Here is a 19,341-nt window from a genome sequence, read left to right on the forward strand (position 1 = left end):
TATTATTTCAACAGTTCATTTGAATTATGGGTTATTTCTTCTTCCTTGTCATGTGTGAGAAAATGTCTGTTCAAATGGCCAGTACCACCCTTGCTAAAATAGCTAAAGTCTTTTCCACATTTTTGGCAAACTTCTCTTTTCCCGTTTCCCTCAACATCCTCTATTTTAAATATTTTCCAAACCGGGTTACTAAACTTGGGGAATTGGTTTTGGGAAGATCAGACCATTTTTTTAAATTCTAAAAAAAATAAAATTAATTTAATTGAACTTACTCGGATTGCTGTTTTAGAAACCCGACTTGATTTCAACGGTTAAAGCCTTTCAATGTCCAAGCCTCCCAACTTGCTAACTTGAGATACTTGAGCTGGTTGAGCAAGGCAACAAGCTTTCTTCTTATTGAAACTTCAATAAAGTTGAGACTTGAGAATTGGAGAATCAGACTATCAAAGTTCACTCAGATTGTAGAGAATATATGAGAGAGAGGGAAGAGATTAAGAGAATTGTTGAATGTTGAATTGGTGTGATGAGAAGAATGGTGGAGGATAGGGCTATTTATAGGAATTGAAAATAATTTAATTGCCTAAAATACCCTAAAAACTAATTATTTTTAGTTGTTGGGAGGGGTATTTTTGTCATTGTAAAGTTATTTATAACTTAAACAAAAAAACCCCCCTAAACTAGTTGTTATATAGCTATTAGGGGGCGTTTGTGTCATTTTTCCCCTTCATAAGAAAAATACATAAATACCCCCCTATATAGTTGTTGGGGGGGTATTTATGTAAAAAACTCCCAAAAAGCTGAAACTAGCCATTGGGGGGAGGGGGCCATTGGGCCGGATGGCTAGTTTTCAGATAGGCCGTGTGCGGCCCCCTACAGGCCTTGTAGGTCATGCCGTGCCGACCCGTGATGGGCCGTGCTGCGGGCTGGGCCATGTCGGCAAGTGGGTCGTGGGTGACATGGCACACAGAGTCGTGTCATGTCGTGGGCAGCATGGCACGTGTGTCCATGCCATATTGGTCCATGGACTACGAACCTCCGGCCCAGCACAACACCGATCATTGTGTTGGGCCTGACATAGCTCGTGGGCTGTCGTGCCGTACCGAGTTGCAGACGGTACGACCCAATTTACACCTACTAGCAAAAAGACCTCAATGGGTCAACCAAAATACCTCTATTGGTTGCTTCAAGAATTGATGTAGAAAATGGGCCATAATGGGACAAATCGAAAAATGGGCTAACAAGGGCCAATAAAGACAAGAACTAGTCAACAAAATGCCTTCTGCGCAAGGCCACAATGAGTTTAAAAAAAAATAAAATTACCACAGTGTTTTTGTTTTTTTGTACTTGAGATGGCCTAGGCCTTAGAGGTCCAAAAGCATGCATTAAGAAGCACCAATATGCCTCAAATTAGTTGATAAGAGAAATATAATGGGCTTCAATGGACCAAATAGGAAACAAGAGGTTTATGGAGTCAAAATGGTTTGAACCGTTCATGCAGAATAAACGGCCCAAACTGACTGATTCAAGTTTGAAAGTGATTCACCATCTTCATCATCAAATTGTTGTCTTGTCAAAACAGACTAAGTATCAACGCTCTTAGCAACAATAACACGCTATTTCAAGTACGCTATGGAAGACATTGTTTTAAGAAACGACCAGAAAATAGAATAGTTCTCGCCACTGGTTTTTGGGTCCAATTGTCTGATTGGAACAGACGGTTTGTTCTAACAAAAAAATAAAAAATAACAATTAAAATAAAAAAAAAAAACTGTCAAAAATCATTGAATGGTTGATGATTTGACCATCTGGGTCAATAATTTGTTGACTTTTTCAACTATTTTTTGTTGATAATTTGACCACGTGAATCCTACATTCAAATATTTATTTTTGATATAAATTATAGGACCCCTTGTAATATGGGGCCAGTGACAGCTACACTTCCCCTGAACTTTCATTTACAACAAAAACAAAAACCACTTGAACCCACTTGAACTTTTACTTTGTGACAAATATTCCCATCATTAATGCTCCATCAGCTAACTTTGAAAAGGATTCTCATTCAATTGTTTAAAGTTTTTTAAAATTTCAAACTACCTTTACTCCAGTGTTTTCCATGGTTTTTAAAAACGAATTGGAAATAGAACCAGTCAGGGGACTGGTTTTTCGTTAAGCAGTTCAACCATATGAGTCGAACGGTTTGACTTGTGATGTCATAAATAAATTAAAAATAAAAACTATATTTATAAATAATAAAAAATAACATAAAATTAAATAAAAATCAGAAAATTGCAGAAAATAAAACTATCTAAATAAAAAATAATACAGCAAAAAACACATAGAAAATATAAAAATAAAATACAGAAAAAACACAAAAATATAAAAATACAAAAAAAAAGAAAAATAAAACAATCTAAATTCAAAAATAACAAAGTACATAACGAATAGAAAGTACAAAAAAAATACTGAAAAATACAGAAAAATAGAAAAATAAAACAGAACATATAGAGATTTCAAGAAGAAAACCCTCAAAAAATTCTAAGTCAGATTACAAGAATACAAAGCTCTATATTTGGATTCAAGAATCAAGAATCAAGAACCATACGAGATACTATTATTAGTTGGAATCTAATATTCATTGTGTTACTTAGAAATCAAAAGAAAAATCAAAGGAACTTCCCAACGTATCACATTTTGAGCCTGTTGTAAAAATCAAACAGCACCTAACAGGTGAACTCTTAGAATCATCAATCACTCGGATTTTTAGTTCAGTCCAACCTCTAAGCAATAGGACTGTTCAAAAGTTTAAATAATCAGAAGTTTGATGTCATTTCGTAGTTTATTATCCTGTTTAACTGAAAGCAAAACTTCCTTATGGTAAACTATTTAGAAGAAAGAAAACGTTTGTAAATAGACCCGTTTTATCATCTACCTTCAGGGTTCAAGAGAAGCAAGCAAGTTAAGATCCAAAGAAAGGCCAGTTCTGCATGTTTTGTTCTTCAGCTATCAAGAGTAGTCGGCAGTGAAAGAGTAATGGTGGTGTGACAGTGGGCTAGCCGCCGGTGGGCTCGGGCTTGGTCGCAGGTAAGTTGCCGCAGCAAGTGCTGCTCCAACTTGCAGAATCACCAATGGCGGCGTTACTGCCACTACAAACTCCCCACCCGCCACTGCAAACTCGCCGGACAGCCACTGCAAACTCGCCACCCGCAACTCTTATTGCTGGAGCTTGGGAGTGCTGCAAAATATGCTAGCCACCGTTGTTGGCCGCTGTAGGTGATCGGTTGGGTGTGAGGGTTGAGAGGAGGGAAGGGTTAGAACGAAAATGGGGTTCTAACCCTAAAGGGCCTAAACTGAAATTATTTTATTTTTTGTTTTTTATTTAAAATAATGAAGACAAAAAAGAATAACCTGCGAAACGTTGTCCAAGACTCAATCACCATCTTCATCGTCATTGTCATCCATTGTCATCTAACCTGTAGCCATCAAAATCCTCTTCCATTTCTTCTTTGACATCAACTTCTTCCCCTTCTTCGTCTTTCGATTGAAGTTGTTTTGGTCTTTTGTCATCAGCTATTGTTATTCTCGTGAAGTTGAAACTCTAGATATTGTTTACCTTATTGGCTCTTCAACTCCAAAAGCATGAGCAACATCTCCCCATTTTAGTGTATAATCATCAAACATCAAACCATTTTCTGTACCATCCACATCCCGTCCTATCTCCCTCATTAACCATTCATTACTCTTATCTATATCTTTTAATATAACAGGGTCATTGGTGCTACGTGAGTAAAAACGTTTTTTAAGCATTTGATTGAACTTAACAAATACCAAGTCATTCAATCGCTTCTAATCCAACCGATTTCTTTTCTTATTATGAATCTATAAATTAAAAAGATTAAACAAGTGTAAATATAAGATAGATTAATGTCGGTATTCTAGTGTAGTAGCTTGGAATACATGCTCAAATACGCTCCAATTTTGCTTACATCTAGATGCCCTACATTTAAACTTAAAACTTTCACTACAATCTTTTGCATATTTAAGGTAGAAGCACCAAATGTGGTCCACCAATCTGAAAAAACAAAAGTAATCGAATTTAGTGATTAAACTAAAAAATATATTAAGAATATAAAATATTATATTAAATCAATATTATCATTTACCTGGTGCTTTAATCTTCCTCTAGGAGATAGTCATATCAAAATGAAAAATGCCTTATGCATTCTTGTACTTGGATAATTCATCAATTATTACACTTCTCTTGTTCTTATCCTCAATTACTTTAAAAAAGGCAATCATAACCTCTTCATTTAGATTCAATTAACTCTTCATCATCATAATAAAATTGTAATTTGTTGCATGCAATGGTTTAGTGGAGTTGGCATTCCCACCTCTTGTCAATAATTTCAAAAATGCCTTATATTTTTCTTTCCTTCCACCAAATGCTTTGTCAATGGCTTCATAACTATAACCCAATGAAGGTTTCTTTTCACAATCCACCAACCTTAATACATGAACAAGATGACCATGCACATTAAGTGTAAATATGGCATTATTCCAAAATGTGGGCATCATGACTTAAACAATCTCTAAAATTCTTATTTTCCCTTTTGCTTCTTTTATCCATTTGCTATCATTCCATTCTTTTGACTTAAACAATCTCTAAAATTCTTATTTTCTTTGTATATACCCTGCAATGTGAAAAAGGTAGTAGTTAAATAGGTTTTTCCTGGCCTAATCAATTTTTTTTTTCTTTTTTGATTTGTAAACTTCCTCATTATGTTTAACAAACCTGGATGGTTATAAATGTACCTCATAAGTGAAATTGTCCTTTCAATTGTTCTCTTCACAGTAATCAACTTTCCAATGTCTTCCAATATTAAATCCAGACTTTTTTAAGTGTATGATATTCAAAAGAATATCAGCTTAATAAAACCATCTAGTAATTTATATATATACTTGCTATCTCCCTTCTTTATTATATGCATCACTAATAATGGTTTGCTTCATCTTTTCTGCTCTCTTTTCAAATTCACAATTTCTTCTGCACTTTGAGTAGAAAAGAATTTATCCAATAACCCCTTTTTTCCTTTTTATGGCGGGTTATTTAGAATTTCTTCTTAAACTTGAAGTAAAATTTACATTTCCACCAACACTAAAAATGTAATTATTACCAAGCACATCCATCTTGTCCCCCATCTCATGTTCATCTTCAATTATGTTTCAAAGTCATTAAAGTATGGAATTTTGCCCTCTTAACCTCCAGCCATGTCATTGATTTTTTTTTTATCTACATGTACGCTAATATCTCTTCTTTCACCTCTTTTAAACTTTTTCATTTCCCCTTCCACCAATTAAATGCTATTTTGCTCTGAAGATCCCTCCATTTGTCACTTTGCCACAAAATTTGCAAATAACTGAATTTGTGTTCTTTGGGTCTTGTAAATAACAATATTTCTATTCCGGGTCTTTCCTGTTGTTTTCTTGAGTATTGTCTAACTTTTCTCCCATCTCTTTACTCTACTTATAATAAATTAGTTATCAATCTAAAATTCTAAATTAAAAAAATAATAATAATAAAAATATGCAATTGGTATGGTTACAACTTGCAAATTGCAGCTATTAATAATCAAATTTAAATAGGCTCAAACTTTAGACTTCAAAAATAAAATAAAGTATTCTATTATTTACAAATAATTTACAAACTCTACTTAATAATAAATAAATAAATAAATAAATATTCTACTTTTTATAAATAACTTACAAATTCAAGTACTAGAATGTGTATCCACAAGAAAAATGGGTGAAGCCTCAACTTTTGCACAAAATTTGATATAAAACAGATACAACCCCTGTTTTAGAGGTAAAAAGTATGAAAGTATACAAAAAATAGATACAAAAAATCAAATCAAAACATGCACAACCCCTATTTTAATATAAAAATAGTGGAAAAATAATGAAGAAGAAGAATAAGGATGGGGTAGAGACCCTATTTTAATGTAAAAAAGCAGTGGAAATAATGGGGGCGGATCCCCTTTTTTGTGTAAAAAAATAATGGAAATAATGAAGCGGATATCTCCCGATTTTTGTATAAAAAGCTATTTTTAAAAAAAGAATGAAGAAGAAGAAGAATGGGGTGGATCCCCTATTTTCAATGTGAACAAATCCCAATTTTAGTGTAAGAAAAACAATGGAAATAATGGGGTAGATCCCCTGTTTTTGTGTAAAAAACTATTGGAAAGGAAAAAGGAATTTGGAAGAAGAATGGAATGGAGCCCCTATTTCAATGTTAAAAATCAACGAGAGAAATGGGCAGAGCCCCTGTTTTAATGTGAAAAAAATCAAAGGAAATAATGGGATGGAGCCTCTGTTTTCATATAAAAATCTATTAAAGAAGAATAATGGGGCAGAGCCCAGCGACAAGCTTCGGTCCATTCTTCATTGACGATGACAAAGAAACAAGCTTCAGTTTGTTCTTGACTTCTTTCTCTAGCGATTGCAACAAGTTTCAGTTTGTTCTTTCTTTTTCGGAGACAACGTAACAGATGTGAAAGGAATTTTTCTTATTGAAAAATTTTCCTTTCTTCGGCAACGGCATAACAAAGAGAATCTTAGTTGATGAACAAAAGTATTTTTCAAAGAGAAGTGATGGAGGCATAAGGATATTTTGGTAATTTAATGCCTTCTGTCATTTGTCATCTGATTTGACGATCAAGCTTTGTCACAATGTGAAAGTTTAGGGGTATTCATGGTTTTCAAAACCGGACAGGACCGGAAAAACTGGGAACCGGTCCATTTTTCTCCAAAACCTCTTTTTTCCCTAAAATCATTGATTTTGGTTAACAAATCATTGAACCGGCCAGCTAATCGTTCAAACCGTTTGAACGGTTCTAACTGTTTTTCAAATTTTTAATTTTTTTTTATTTTTTTGTCAGACGAACGACCGAACCGTTCGAACCAATAATTGGACCCCTAACCGATTCGGTTTTAAAATCCATGAGTATTTGTTGCAAATAAAAGTTCAAGGGGTAATTGTGATTTACCTTTATTTTTTTTAATACTACATGGACATGATCCTTGCCTACAACTATGCCACCTGTCTTTTGAATGCCACCTACATAAAGCTCTTATGTTTGCATGGCAGGAGGCAATTTCTATAAGGGTTGTATCCCTTGTCCATGTATGAAATGTATATGAATACTACTAATAAGAAAATGTAGATAGAAATGTAAAATTTAAGAAAGAATAATTTAGTAGTAAGAAATAAAATAAAATAAAAAAAAACAAACAAATTGAGAGAAAATGCCAATCTTTTAACTCTGTTGATGTAATGTATAACAATAAAAAATGCTAAGGACAAGTGTGGAAAGAAGTATGAGAGAATAACCTTCTTTCTTATATATGTATAGTCTTAACTGTCCTTGGGTATATATACCCAATGGCACCTTATGAGAAAAGGCACTAAACATAAAAAGACACCTATGAATAGTTACTAAGTTTAAAGTCAAAAGACACTTAAATAAAGAAAATGTTACAAATGAATGATTGGTAATTGTGAAAAATAAAAGGACACTTTCAGATGAAGATTTGAATTAAAAGAAAATTTTAAAGAAACTTTAAGGCTTTGGTTTAAAGGGAAAAGTAGGAAAAAGGAAGGAAAATGTAGGGAAATCTATACAAAGTTTGTAAATGTCTTCCTCCCTTTCTCTTCATTTCACTGCTTTTTCCTTCAAACCAAACACAGCGTAAATGAAAATACACTTTAAACTGAAAAGTCATTTAGAGTGAGAAAAGCCAGTTAGGGATGAAAGGTCTTTTCTTTTATAATTTAAATTTAAATTTAAATTCAAAAACTGTTCGAAAGAACTTTGGGTAAATTGCACATGTTTTAAAATTTGCAAGCATATGAAAAAATAAAAAGACAAAATTACCACTATAAAACCTTTGAATCACATACATAAAAAATAAAAAATAAAAAAAAATACAGCAATCTAATCAAGTATACTAGGTAAAAAAAAATTAATATTAAAACCGTGAACCATTTCATCTATGCACTATGTTATGGAACAAAAATTGATTCATCCATTTAAGTTCCACTTTACCAAAAAAAAATGTTCAAAAATACAAAAACATAGGAAATATTTAAGTTATAACACAACTAATTCACTAGCAATTTGGTCTCGTAAATTGTACATGAAGGTTTGATCGAATGGTGTAGTTTCCTCATTAGTAACCGGCATATCTTGAGTCTGGATGTTGTCATATTCTAATTGAACATCTTCATCCTCATATTGTTCAAACAATTTATCCATAATAGCTGATCTTCGAATAAAGTTATGTATTGCTACACATGCGATAACGATATTCCTTTGTGTTGGAAAGTCATAAGGTGCCATTGTCTTCAAAATTGGAAAACGTGCTTTCAATACCCCAAATGCTCGTTCTATAACATTTCTCAATTTTGCATGTGCATAATTAAATTTCTCCTCTTTAGTTGTAGGATGAGGACCATTCCGAAAGTCAGGTAGCCAATAACGTGCATTCCGATATGGTGTCATAAATCCACGTGTATGCATATATGCATCATCACACAAGTAATATTTATCTGTATAAAAAAAAAAAAACACAATAATTAATGTTATTAATATTAATTTCAAAAACAATAAATGCAAATTAAATGTGACAATTTCACCTGACGGAGGAAGTGGAAAGTTATTCTCTGGATTACTCATGGTCTCCATTAATACTTGAGAATCATATGCAGCTCCTTCCCATCCAGCCCATACAAATGTAAAAATCATATTAAAATCACAAATTGCGAGTACATTTTGACAACATACTCTCCCTCCTCTTGGCAAATATGATATTTGACTGTCTCTAGGTATGTATGCATTTACCAAGATTCCATCAAGTGCTCCCACAGCTCCCTAATCAAATAAGGCCATTATCATCAAGTTAAGACATAGGAAAGCCACAACTGTCTGTGCCAATAGATTATTATAATAATTTTTACTTACCTTGAATACTTGTCTTAGTTGTCTTAGTTGTGTATGGGTCTGAAATTGTAAGGAATCTTCATCAAAAGAAGGTGGCATAATCATCTCCTTTGAAAAGTGTAGCATAGCCCGCAATACAGCATGAAAATACTTGGACATCATTTGACTAGAGTGTTTAAACCTTTGCTTCACAAAATGGCTTCTTAAGTTATGGTTCAGTGTGAATATAAATGTTGCCATCTTTTCTTCAACGCTTATATACCGGCTATCTTGAAGCCAACCCTTTTCTCTGAATAAAGCACACATGTTTAGAAACACTTGCCCATTCATTCTCATAACTTCTTCACACATGTTTGAGTTGCTTAACAAAAGCCTCTTAACATACTCAGCTCCACTCTCTGTAAATGCAATATTTGTTTCCTTGATCCTACGCTTCTCAAAATACTTCTTCAGTATGAGTTTCACCCCTATAATTACGAACAACCTGTTCTGTTCTGGTTTCATGGTTCTGAAAATTCATATATAGATTGCCTTTCAACATAAAACATTCAAAACAACCATAATAAATATAAACAAAACATATTATTTATTAATTTAAACATAGACACTGAACATAACCATAAAAAAGCTTGATACAACCATCCAAAAAGTTTAAACCTCAAGTGTCTAAAGCACCTATTGGTCCGTACAGTGTGAACATAACCATAATACCACACAAAATAATACATCTGAAAAGTTAAACATCAAGCGCTAATGTACCCATGTTTTTTCGCTAACATGGTAAGCCACTTCAATTTGAGGTTTTCTGGCTTTAATTCCATCTTCACCCACTGCTCTCTATAGTGTTTGTTCTCACAAAAGACTGCAAGAGCGGCAGCATACAGATCATCTTCTTCTGTTAATGAAGTCCGTTCATCCAATATCTTATTGCATTGCTCTATGGAGGGCCCATCCTGGGTTGACATGGTATCTAAAAATGCCTGCAATTCAGCCCTAATATCCACATCTTCATCTTTCTTGCGGCGTTTCTCAACAGGCTTAGCCCTTGGGTTTTCTTCCTGTAGTAGAGGCATTTGTGCCAATGGTGTAATAGGGACATCTAAATCAAGGCCAACAGCTACCTGTGATATACCTTCTGCTGGTGTATTATTGGATGATCCTACAACATCCTCTGGCATTCCTTCTTTAGATGGACCCCATCCCATTTCTCCAGTGGCTACTACATCATCAAATAAAGCTCTCAACTCATTTGCAAACTGCAATCCGGCATTGCGAAATTGTCTCGCATCCGGGTTTGCCTGTCATACAATTAATGTGGCCACCACAATGTTAAACACTTGTTCCAATTTAGCAACAAATATTATTAAACATATGTGAGAAGATTCACAGTTACCTTCAAATACTCATCCCAAACTTCATCAGGCCAATCAAATGTGTTGGTCACAGGATTGTACCCACGCCCCGGTTTTTTAAACATCCGGGACCATATTTCGTATTTCTTCTTTAAGTAATCCCAACGATTCTTGACTTGTTTGTTGGTAACATGTACCCTCTTTTCATTTTTGAGTGCTGCAACGATCTTATTGCAGGTTGATTTTGTTAAGTTCCCTCCTTTCTTCCCTGTAGCATTTTTATCCTCAAGGACCTTGTCAATAATGAATTTTGTAAGCTCTGGTGTCCAATTCATTCTATCCACCTCATCGGAAGCCATCCCTATGAAATCAACATAACCAGTATGGTCCAGTCAAAATCCATTACCTAATCATCATACATCTATAATTTCCATCTGTTTGACAACCTTTTGTCGTCCAACATGTAGCAAGGGAAAAGTACCCTCAAAATAAGAAAAAAGAAAGAAACCAATGCATCCATGGATGAAGAGTGAAATAACACCCAAAGAATGTAAAAGACAAACACATGGAAGGATATTTTCTGTTCATCTATGGCAACACTTGAGAAAGATGCAAGTAAATGGGGTAATTGGGCAATCTGTTGATCTTTTCAAGTAATACATTCGTGGTTCTCATCCACCTCACGCTATAAGGAATGCTTATCCACTGTAGGTCAAAACAAGTATGACATAGATGATTGTTCATACTCACGTCAGCTTGGAATATCTGCTACGCTCCAATACCCAATAGGATTGTTTTGAACTTACAACCATTCATTCTAACTAAATGGCAATAAGGTATTTCAAACAAACCATTGCCCTCTAAAGCTCTAACTTGTTCATTCTGAATTCAACAATCAATTTTATGCAGTAACATGTAAGTAAGAATTCAAGTGTCCAATGCCATTCATCAGATCAGAGCATCTTTGAATCTTGCTTCCAATGCTAGAGGGTTGGTTAATCAGATTCCCTTTTGTTGATTATGTACTCGCCTTGGCCATAGAATTGGCAGTCCAACTTACTCCCATTCTATATACAAAATCAGCTTGTCCAGCCTAACCCAAACAAAACAACATATCATGGGATCTCCTGTCTTGAAACCAAGAGATTGGAATATGTATATTGTTTTTTTTTTTTTTCGATAAATATTGGAATATGGGTCCACCTCTTGTTCCAGTCTGATGGTTGTTGAAGTTTCCCAAACATTATGGTGTAAAAAACCATATATCTGATGCACTTATGTCAACTGCAACTCTTCAACTCCCCCCAGACTGGAACAAATATAATGTATGGTCAATTCATTACTCATTCCAATCAGATAGCCGTTAAGAGTTTTCAAATATTTTGGTTTAACAGCTCCATAAACCTGATGCACCTCTATGTCAATCAATACTCTTCAATGCCCCTCTTACTCCCTTAAAAAATAACAAAAAGGAACTATATCATATCAAATGGGTATGATTGTTTATATGCTATTGACATCCAAATCTAACAATATCCTATGATGGATTCACAAAAGAATTATACAATATTCTACATATAACTTTTGCACAGTGTACACTATTGATCATGAATATCGGGAAGGTATTATATTTTTGTGTTGCTGATCAAAAAAATATATCATGAAAGTATTTTTGATGATTGATAGCTCAGATACATTATCAATTAATTCAATCAACGTCACTTTCATTTATTTATTTATTTATTTATTATTTTTTGTGGGAGGAGGTGTCAAATTTGGAAATTATGTCACCTGTTGCACTTCTCTGGCCCCTTCAAGACATGAAAACACATCGGTCTTCACCGGTGAAGCACAAAGTGAAGATCAAGTACGCATTGACATTGTGAAGCAGTCAGATAGTGTTCCGTTGTGCAAAGACTCGCATGAATAGTGACTGATCTTCACCATGTCTTCAATGGTTAAGGCCTGCGTGTCTTCATCTCCTGAGCGCACCAGACAAGTAAAGCAAGAGGGAAAGCAGATGATCCAGACATTCAAAAACATAACCCCTTATGAGCACATCTGGACTTGCCAGTTGCCACGGTACATGCCAACAACTGACACTTACTAAGACAGACTCATATTGTACCGTTTCAGCAACCAATAGAAATGAAGAACACTCGTACAGTAGCACTCATTCCCAGTTTAAAATACCCCTTTAAAAGGTTCATATCCAAGGACAAACTAGTTAATCTGATTTCTAAAATTGGAAAGTAGCAGCCTATACAGAGCTTAAGTAAGAAGAAAATCTCAAGAATATAAACCGAATAAAGAGGGGGGAGAAGGAAAAGAGAAAAAAAGAAATGAAAAGGAAACGCATAAGGACAAATGGCAGAAAGTAAAAGCGGAACAGACAAGCTCAAAGAACGGAAATAACTTACAACCTCGGGGAAAGATCCAAATTTCCCAGCAAATGATGAGATGGATTCCCCAGAAGCAAATCCCAACAGCGTATTTAAGGGGTTCTCCTCCCCAGCGAGTTCAAATATCTGTTGGACACAGCAAGAACAAAGTCGGACAAGACGAGAGACAGGACATCAGTTTCCACTAAAAGAAACAGAAGATGACACATAAACAAAAACCCATTTCAGTTCCAAAAAAAAAAAAAATCGTGGATTATATCAAGGAGAAAAATCAAAATAACCTGAACTAGGCACAGTATACGTATCAACCTATTGAAATAAAAGCAATTAAGAAATCTCAAACTGTGGGTACGAAACAAAACCTAACTTAAAAGTAATTAAAGAAGGAATTAAAGAAAACAAAAAATCACTCCTAACCTGCTTCTTCTCCTTCGTACAACTGTTCGCGGGCGATCAAAACCTGAAACAAGAAACTAGATCAAAACCCTAGTCCGGCGAGTAAGGAACAAATACAGAGAATTTAACTCATAATGCCCGACGAGAGGACACCCAAGACCTCCATAAGAAACAGAAATTTCAAATTAAAGGACAACGCGACATAACAAGGAACAGAGAAGAAGAACTTTAGAGAGAGCGAGAGAGCCACACCCTACAGCCATCAGAAGAAGAAGAAGAGAAAGAAGAGGAGGAAGAATAAGAAGAAAAATGGTGAAAGCCCCTTTTATTACCAGCTCAGCTGTACACGCGCAGGCACAGAGAGAGGAGAAGAAGAAGACAATGAAGATGAAGATGACGAAGAAGAAGAGAGAGGAGGAGTTCTGCACCTCCGTGCAACCCCCGATGAAGAAATGCTGAAGCTCTTAAGAGGGTAGAAGTGGCCGTGAAAAGATTCACATCTTTATTCCAATCCTACGTCTCACAGTCGATCACAATCGAATGGCAGGTGTGACAGCAATTAGAATACCACCCACCAACCTGGGCCCACCAATCCATGCCTGATCCCCGTGAATCTCCTCCAAGGTCTAGTGTTGGAACTTCAGAGTTTAAACCATACAGTAGAGACATCTTTATCCAAATCCAACGTCCTATAATTAGCACGATCAACGACCCAAATGACCGGTGGGACCCACCCCATAAATGTATAACAATGTGAGAGAGAGAGATTGTGATGTACTGATGTGTAGTAAGAAACTTTCAGTTCTCAGGCTAAAGACAGCGGCATTCTCCTTCTCCACCTCCCCTTTCTCCCTCCTTTCCCTTCAAAACCACTCTAAAGACCAACCAACGTCTGTACTATGCAGAGAAAAAGAGCCCGTCAACCAGGGAGTTCAAATGCTTTCTTGCCACTCAAACCCAGAAATCGCTGCCTTTGGCTAAAAAGGGATTCTCAGAAAATACCAGTTTAATTACTGGGAGAATTGTACATGCGATTTGTATCAAGGAACGAATCCATTTAAGAATCTTCCATTCGAATACACTGATAAATATGTATTGAAAATTTGGGAATATATATGTTGCCCGGATATTGTTTGATAAGATGCCTCAAAGAAACAAGGCGTCGTGGTATATCATGATATCTGGTTATGTTGGAGTGGGCTTATACACAGAAGCAATTGAATTGTTTGGTGAAATGGAGAATCGGGGCATCAGTCCTAATGGGTATGTGATAGCCAGTTTGATACTTGTAACAGGTCTGCTTCGATAGTCTGTCAAGGATTCCAAATTCATGGTGGTGTTCTTAAAGCAGGACTATTATTTGATGTTGAAGGACTTAGTTGCAATGAGAACTCTTTGGCGACAGTGATTAGTTCATGTGGGTTGCTCGAGGATGAATCACTAGGTCGTCAGGTTCTAATGTTTCTGTTGCCAATTCTCTTATATTCTTGTTTGGCAGTGTTGGGAGTATGGAAGATGCATGCAACATTTTTTATCAGATGGAGGAACGTGATACAATATCATGGAATTCAATGATATCTTCATATTCACATAATATATTTTATGAGGAATCACTAAGATACTTTAATCAGATCCGTCATGCTACTGTGAAACCCAATTCTGTTACATTGTCTAGTTTGGTTTCAGCTTGTAGTTTCATTGAATATCTGAAGTGGGGCATGGGAATTCATGGTCTAGCTGTTAAAGTTAGACTGGATTCAGTTTTTTATGTTGGAAGCACTCTTATTACTCTGTATTCTGAGTGTGGAAAATCTGAAGATGCTGAGCTGTTGTTTCAAGAGATGCCTGAGAAAGACTTAGTTTCATGGAATTCCATGATCGCTTGCTATGCACAAGACGAGAACTACCAAGGTGTCCTAACGCTCTTGTCAGAATTATCTAGGACAAGCAAAATAATAAACCATATAACCTTTGCTAATGCCTTGGCTGCATGTGCTAGTCCCGCAACTCTGATCCATGGAAAGACCCTGCATGCCCTTATAATCCGAGCTTCGCTACATGATAATTTGCTTTTGGGGAATGCACTAGTCACCATGTATGGAAAGTGTGGCACAATGAGAGTAGCCAAACTGGTTTTCCAAGCAATGCCCAAGCCTGATGTGGTTACATGGAAGGCACTAATAGGGGGTTATATTGAGAACAAAGAACCGGGGGAGGCAATAAAAACCTTGAAATTGATGAGAGCACAGGGAACGATTGCAGACTTTATTACCATGGTGATTATTCTTGGCGCTTGCCTCACTCCAAATGATCTGTTGAAATATGGGATGCTAATCCATGCCTACACAATTTTAACTGGATTGGAAATGGATAATTATCTTAAGATTTCTCTGCTAACAATTTATGCCAAGTGTGGTAATCTAGATTCAAGCAATTTCATTTTTGATAGATTGCTTAATAAAAATATTGTATCACGGAATGCAATTATTGCTGTAAATTCCCATCATGGCTGTTGTGAGGAAGCTCTGAAACTTATTGTGGATCTGCGTCGTGCAGGATTGGAGTTGGATCAATTCAGCTTATCTGGAGGGCTTGCAGCTAGTGCTATCTTGGCAATATTGGAGAAAGGCCAACAACTTCATGATCTTGTTATTAAGCTTGGGTTCAACTCTAACCTCCATGTTATAGATGCAGCAATGGACATGTATGGGAAATGTGGAAAGATGGATGATGTTCTTAAGTTACTTCCGGAACCAAGCAGAAGATCACGAATATCATGGAATATATTGATATCAGGATTTGCAAGACACGGATATTTCAACAAAGCTAGGGAAAGTTTTCATGAAATGGTACAACTGGGACAAAACCCAGACCATGTCACTTTTGTTTCACTTCTCTCTGCATGTAATCGTGGAGGTTTAGTGGATGAGGGTCTTGCATATTATTCTTCAATGACTTAAGAGTTTGGTGTCACACCTGGAATAGAGCATTGTGTCTGCATGCTTGACCTCCTTGGAAAATCAGGGAGATTCACTGATGCCAAAAGGTTTATAAAGGAAATGTTAGTCCCACCAAACAACATTGTTTGGAGGAGTTTATTCTCTGCACCCAAAATCCATGGTAATTTGGAGCTTGGTAGGAGAGATTCCAAGCATCTTCTTAAGTTGGACCCATCAGATGACACAGTATTTGTTCTTCTATAAAATGTGCATGCAATTAGTGGGATTTGAGAAATGCAGAGAACATCAGAACGATAAAGTGATCTAATTTGTGATGAGAAATCAGTCCAACCCACAGACTATCCGGATCTATCTGAAGTTGAAGGAGCTCAAGAAGATTATATATTAAACAAGCAGGTTATATTCCTGAGATATCTGCATTACATGACACAGATGAACAGAAGTAACATAATCTTTGGAACCACAGTGAGGCTTACTCTAGAAGTTTGTTTGATTAATACTCAAGAGTAATCAAATATCAGAATATTCAACAATATTCATATTTATGTGATTGGCACCCTCCTTACAAGTTTGTTATTGAAGCTGTCATTCAGGAAATTGTGCTGTGAGATCCTATCCCTTTCACCATTTTAGTGGGGGCAGGTGCTTTTGTTCGGTTTTGGTAGTGAGGATACTGTGCTTAAAGAACAGATGTACAGAGATTTAATGCTAGAACACTGGAACAATTAATCAATGTTTTAGGAGATTGTCCCATAATCTCATTAAGGATATTGAGATCAATATTTATATCCTTATTATTATAATAGAGGGGAAAACCTGCTGCTTCAGAAAAACCCACTTTTTTTCACCCACCCAACACTTTCCACCCCATTTTGCCCTCTCAAAATTTTCAACCCCTTGAGGTCATACAATCTAAAGTAGGCCACTGCCTAAGCCCAGTAATGGTCATGCAATGCCCAAGGAGGAGGCAGTAGAATGGAATGCTCCGTCTTTCTCTCTTGGTCTGTATTTTTTGTTGCTTCTCACATGTATGGATCAGGTAACAGTCATTCAGGTCTTTCTCATGCTTTAATTTTCTTCTCTTTTTAATGATCATCTTTGTTGCTTTATGCCTTTATCATTTACACCAACAGAGACCACTTTTTCCTTGGTTTAATCCACTTTTTCATCTCAAGAAAAGTCATCCGACCCTAAACAATTGCATCCTACAACCCAAAAGGCTTATTCTTTTATGCAGATTTCTCAAAATACAATATCTGTATTTTCTGTAATTACTCAAAAAGGAAACAGGGGCTCTTCCCCTTTCAATTTTTCTTCTTGTGCATTGATTCTTGGTTATTTTTAATAGCTTTTAAGATATAGGCTTTATAGCAATTTCTTTTCTTTTCTTTTCTTTTCTTTTTACTAATAAAGTGCTATTGAACTGAAAATTGCCTTATGGAAAGAAGGTTGAACCATTGATATAAGATCATAAGAGTATCGCAGTCTTATATCCAATCTGGTTTGTCATCTCAACTTCTAAAATCCAAATTCTCTATGAGTTGCATGTTTAGATCAGTTATTTGTTAACTAATTGTTCAATTTTCTGGTAGTTTTTTTTCCCTTCAATTGCTCTATACTTTATTAAATATTTATTTCATTGTAATATTGTGCTTGAGATATTGATATCAGAAAAATGCATTTGTATATATGATAATGCTAATTATCCAACAATGACGACTTCATCTCCTTGTCCAAGTGACTCAATGACTCTCATGACATCAGCCTTACCAACTATCGAATTTCTTAATTTTCCACTTATGCTGTGTTTGGCTTGAAAGAAAAGGTAGATAAAGAATGGGGGAGTTCAATCCAAACACAACCTTAATGGTCCCAATAATGTATACCGTCTGCTATCGTGTTTGTCATTTTTTGGCTAACCGGCTATTTGGCTTCCATCAGAGCAAACCTGTGCCCACACTGTTCTAACAGCCTTTCCCAACCTTGCATTGGGAATATCTTCTCATGAAACAAAGCACATAAGTATGGAGATATTCTCAATGCAAGACAGTTTTAAAAGATACATTGTGATTAAGATACACATTGAATAGTTAGGACCAACATTGGATAATGAATTTTTTTAATGGAAAATAGAAATCTCGTTTCAACTTAATAAGCTGGATATATACTTATTTTACATTTTTAAAAGTATTAACGAAAGTTTAGGATATCTATACATGTATTGATTTTTGGATTGATATAGCGTGGGGTTTGCATGGGATTGAATTTGATATTGGCTGATAGCCTAACGCTCAGACAAATGTAGTACCTATAGATGCCCTACTAATATGAGCAATATAACCCCATTAATTTCTGTTATTTTACTCTGTTGAATCCCATGCTGAATTGCTAATCCTATTATCAGCTCTCTTAAATCGTACTTATTAAAATCATAGTAAGAAAAGGCATTACCAACCCAAAATTGTTCTCAGCTCTTGAGAAGGTAGATTGGATACAGTTCTAACGTTTGTCATTGTTTTTGTCATAAAGTGGCTGCTCTCAAACTCAAACCCATTATTGTACTTGTCACCCCAAGATTTTATAATTACATCAAGTAATGGTTCCTTATTAAAATCATATAAGGTTTAAAATTTTGATATGATATGCCCGATATGGGGTGTATGGTATTGTATCTTTGAAAAGCAGATATGAGATATGCATAGAAATCAGGCGTCTTGTCTTTTTTCATGTGTATCAGACTCATATCGGATGGTGTCAGGGGTGTATTGTTAGTGAAAAAAAAAAAACAAGTGTGAATCATTACTTCTTTTAAGATTTTTCAAATTTTGAAAAATATGGCAAAAATAGGTAAGTTTTTTAATTTTTTATAATATCTTGTGATTTATTTTTTTCTTGAATATTTAAATTTATTTTGATCTACATTTCTTGTATTCAAAATCACTTTTTTGTATTATAAATAGATTTATGGAAATTTCATGAAGATATTTGGAAAAAATACAAATTAACAAAATATTTGAAAATATAATTTTTTCTCTACCTATAAAGAATAAATAGGTTTTAGTTATCTATCATATCCATAGAGCAATTGGAAATTTATTCTCTAATATATTTTTTTTATTTTTTATTTTTTTAGAATTAAAAAATAAATAATAATTAATTATATTTTATCATTTGATCACAACAATTGAATATATTATAATTCTATGGATGATCTATCATATCCACAGACCAATTAAAA

The 19,341-nt window shown here is 35.1% G+C and overlaps 2 protein-coding genes across 9 annotated transcripts; one reads left to right on the forward strand and one right to left on the reverse strand.

Annotated features, from left to right (window-relative positions):
- Nucleotides 1-8,059: 8,059 nt before the first annotated feature.
- On the reverse strand, nt 8,060-13,765 carry LOC148846446 (L10-interacting MYB domain-containing protein-like). Of its 8 annotated transcripts, XM_088952985.1 has the most exons (7): nt 13,476-13,765; nt 13,165-13,207; nt 12,769-12,873; nt 10,387-10,706; nt 9,015-10,291; nt 8,690-8,924; nt 8,060-8,602 (listed from the first exon to the last, which is right to left on the reverse strand). In XM_088952985.1, exons 5-7 carry the CDS (start codon nt 9,495-9,497, stop codon nt 8,145-8,147), a joined length of 1,176 nt encoding a protein of 391 aa, XP_088809111.1. In that variant the 5' UTR covers nt 9,498-10,291; nt 10,387-10,706; nt 12,769-12,873; nt 13,165-13,207; nt 13,476-13,765; the 3' UTR covers nt 8,060-8,144. The 8 variants fall into 8 exon arrangements, with proteins under 8 accessions (XP_088809111.1, XP_088809112.1, XP_088809113.1 ...); XM_088952986.1 differs by lacking the exon at nt 10,387-10,706 and having other exon boundaries at nt 9,015-9,501; nt 13,476-13,609; XM_088952987.1 differs by lacking the exon at nt 10,387-10,706 and having other exon boundaries at nt 9,015-9,501; nt 12,766-12,873; nt 13,476-13,607.
- Nucleotides 13,766-13,923: 158 nt separating this feature from the next.
- On the forward strand, nt 13,924-17,212 carry LOC148846447 (pentatricopeptide repeat-containing protein At5g27110-like). Its single transcript, XM_088952983.1, has one exon. It carries the CDS (start codon nt 14,652-14,654, stop codon nt 16,101-16,103), a length of 1,452 nt encoding a protein of 483 aa, XP_088809109.1. The 5' UTR covers nt 13,924-14,651; the 3' UTR covers nt 16,104-17,212.
- Nucleotides 17,213-19,341: the final 2,129 nt, after the last annotated feature.

Source organism: Nelumbo lutea, chromosome 7, assembly GCF_056320005.1.
Source record: "Nelumbo lutea isolate HS-2025 chromosome 7, American lotus-T2T, whole genome shotgun sequence".
Taxonomy (NCBI): Eukaryota; Viridiplantae; Streptophyta; class Magnoliopsida; order Proteales; family Nelumbonaceae; genus Nelumbo; species Nelumbo lutea.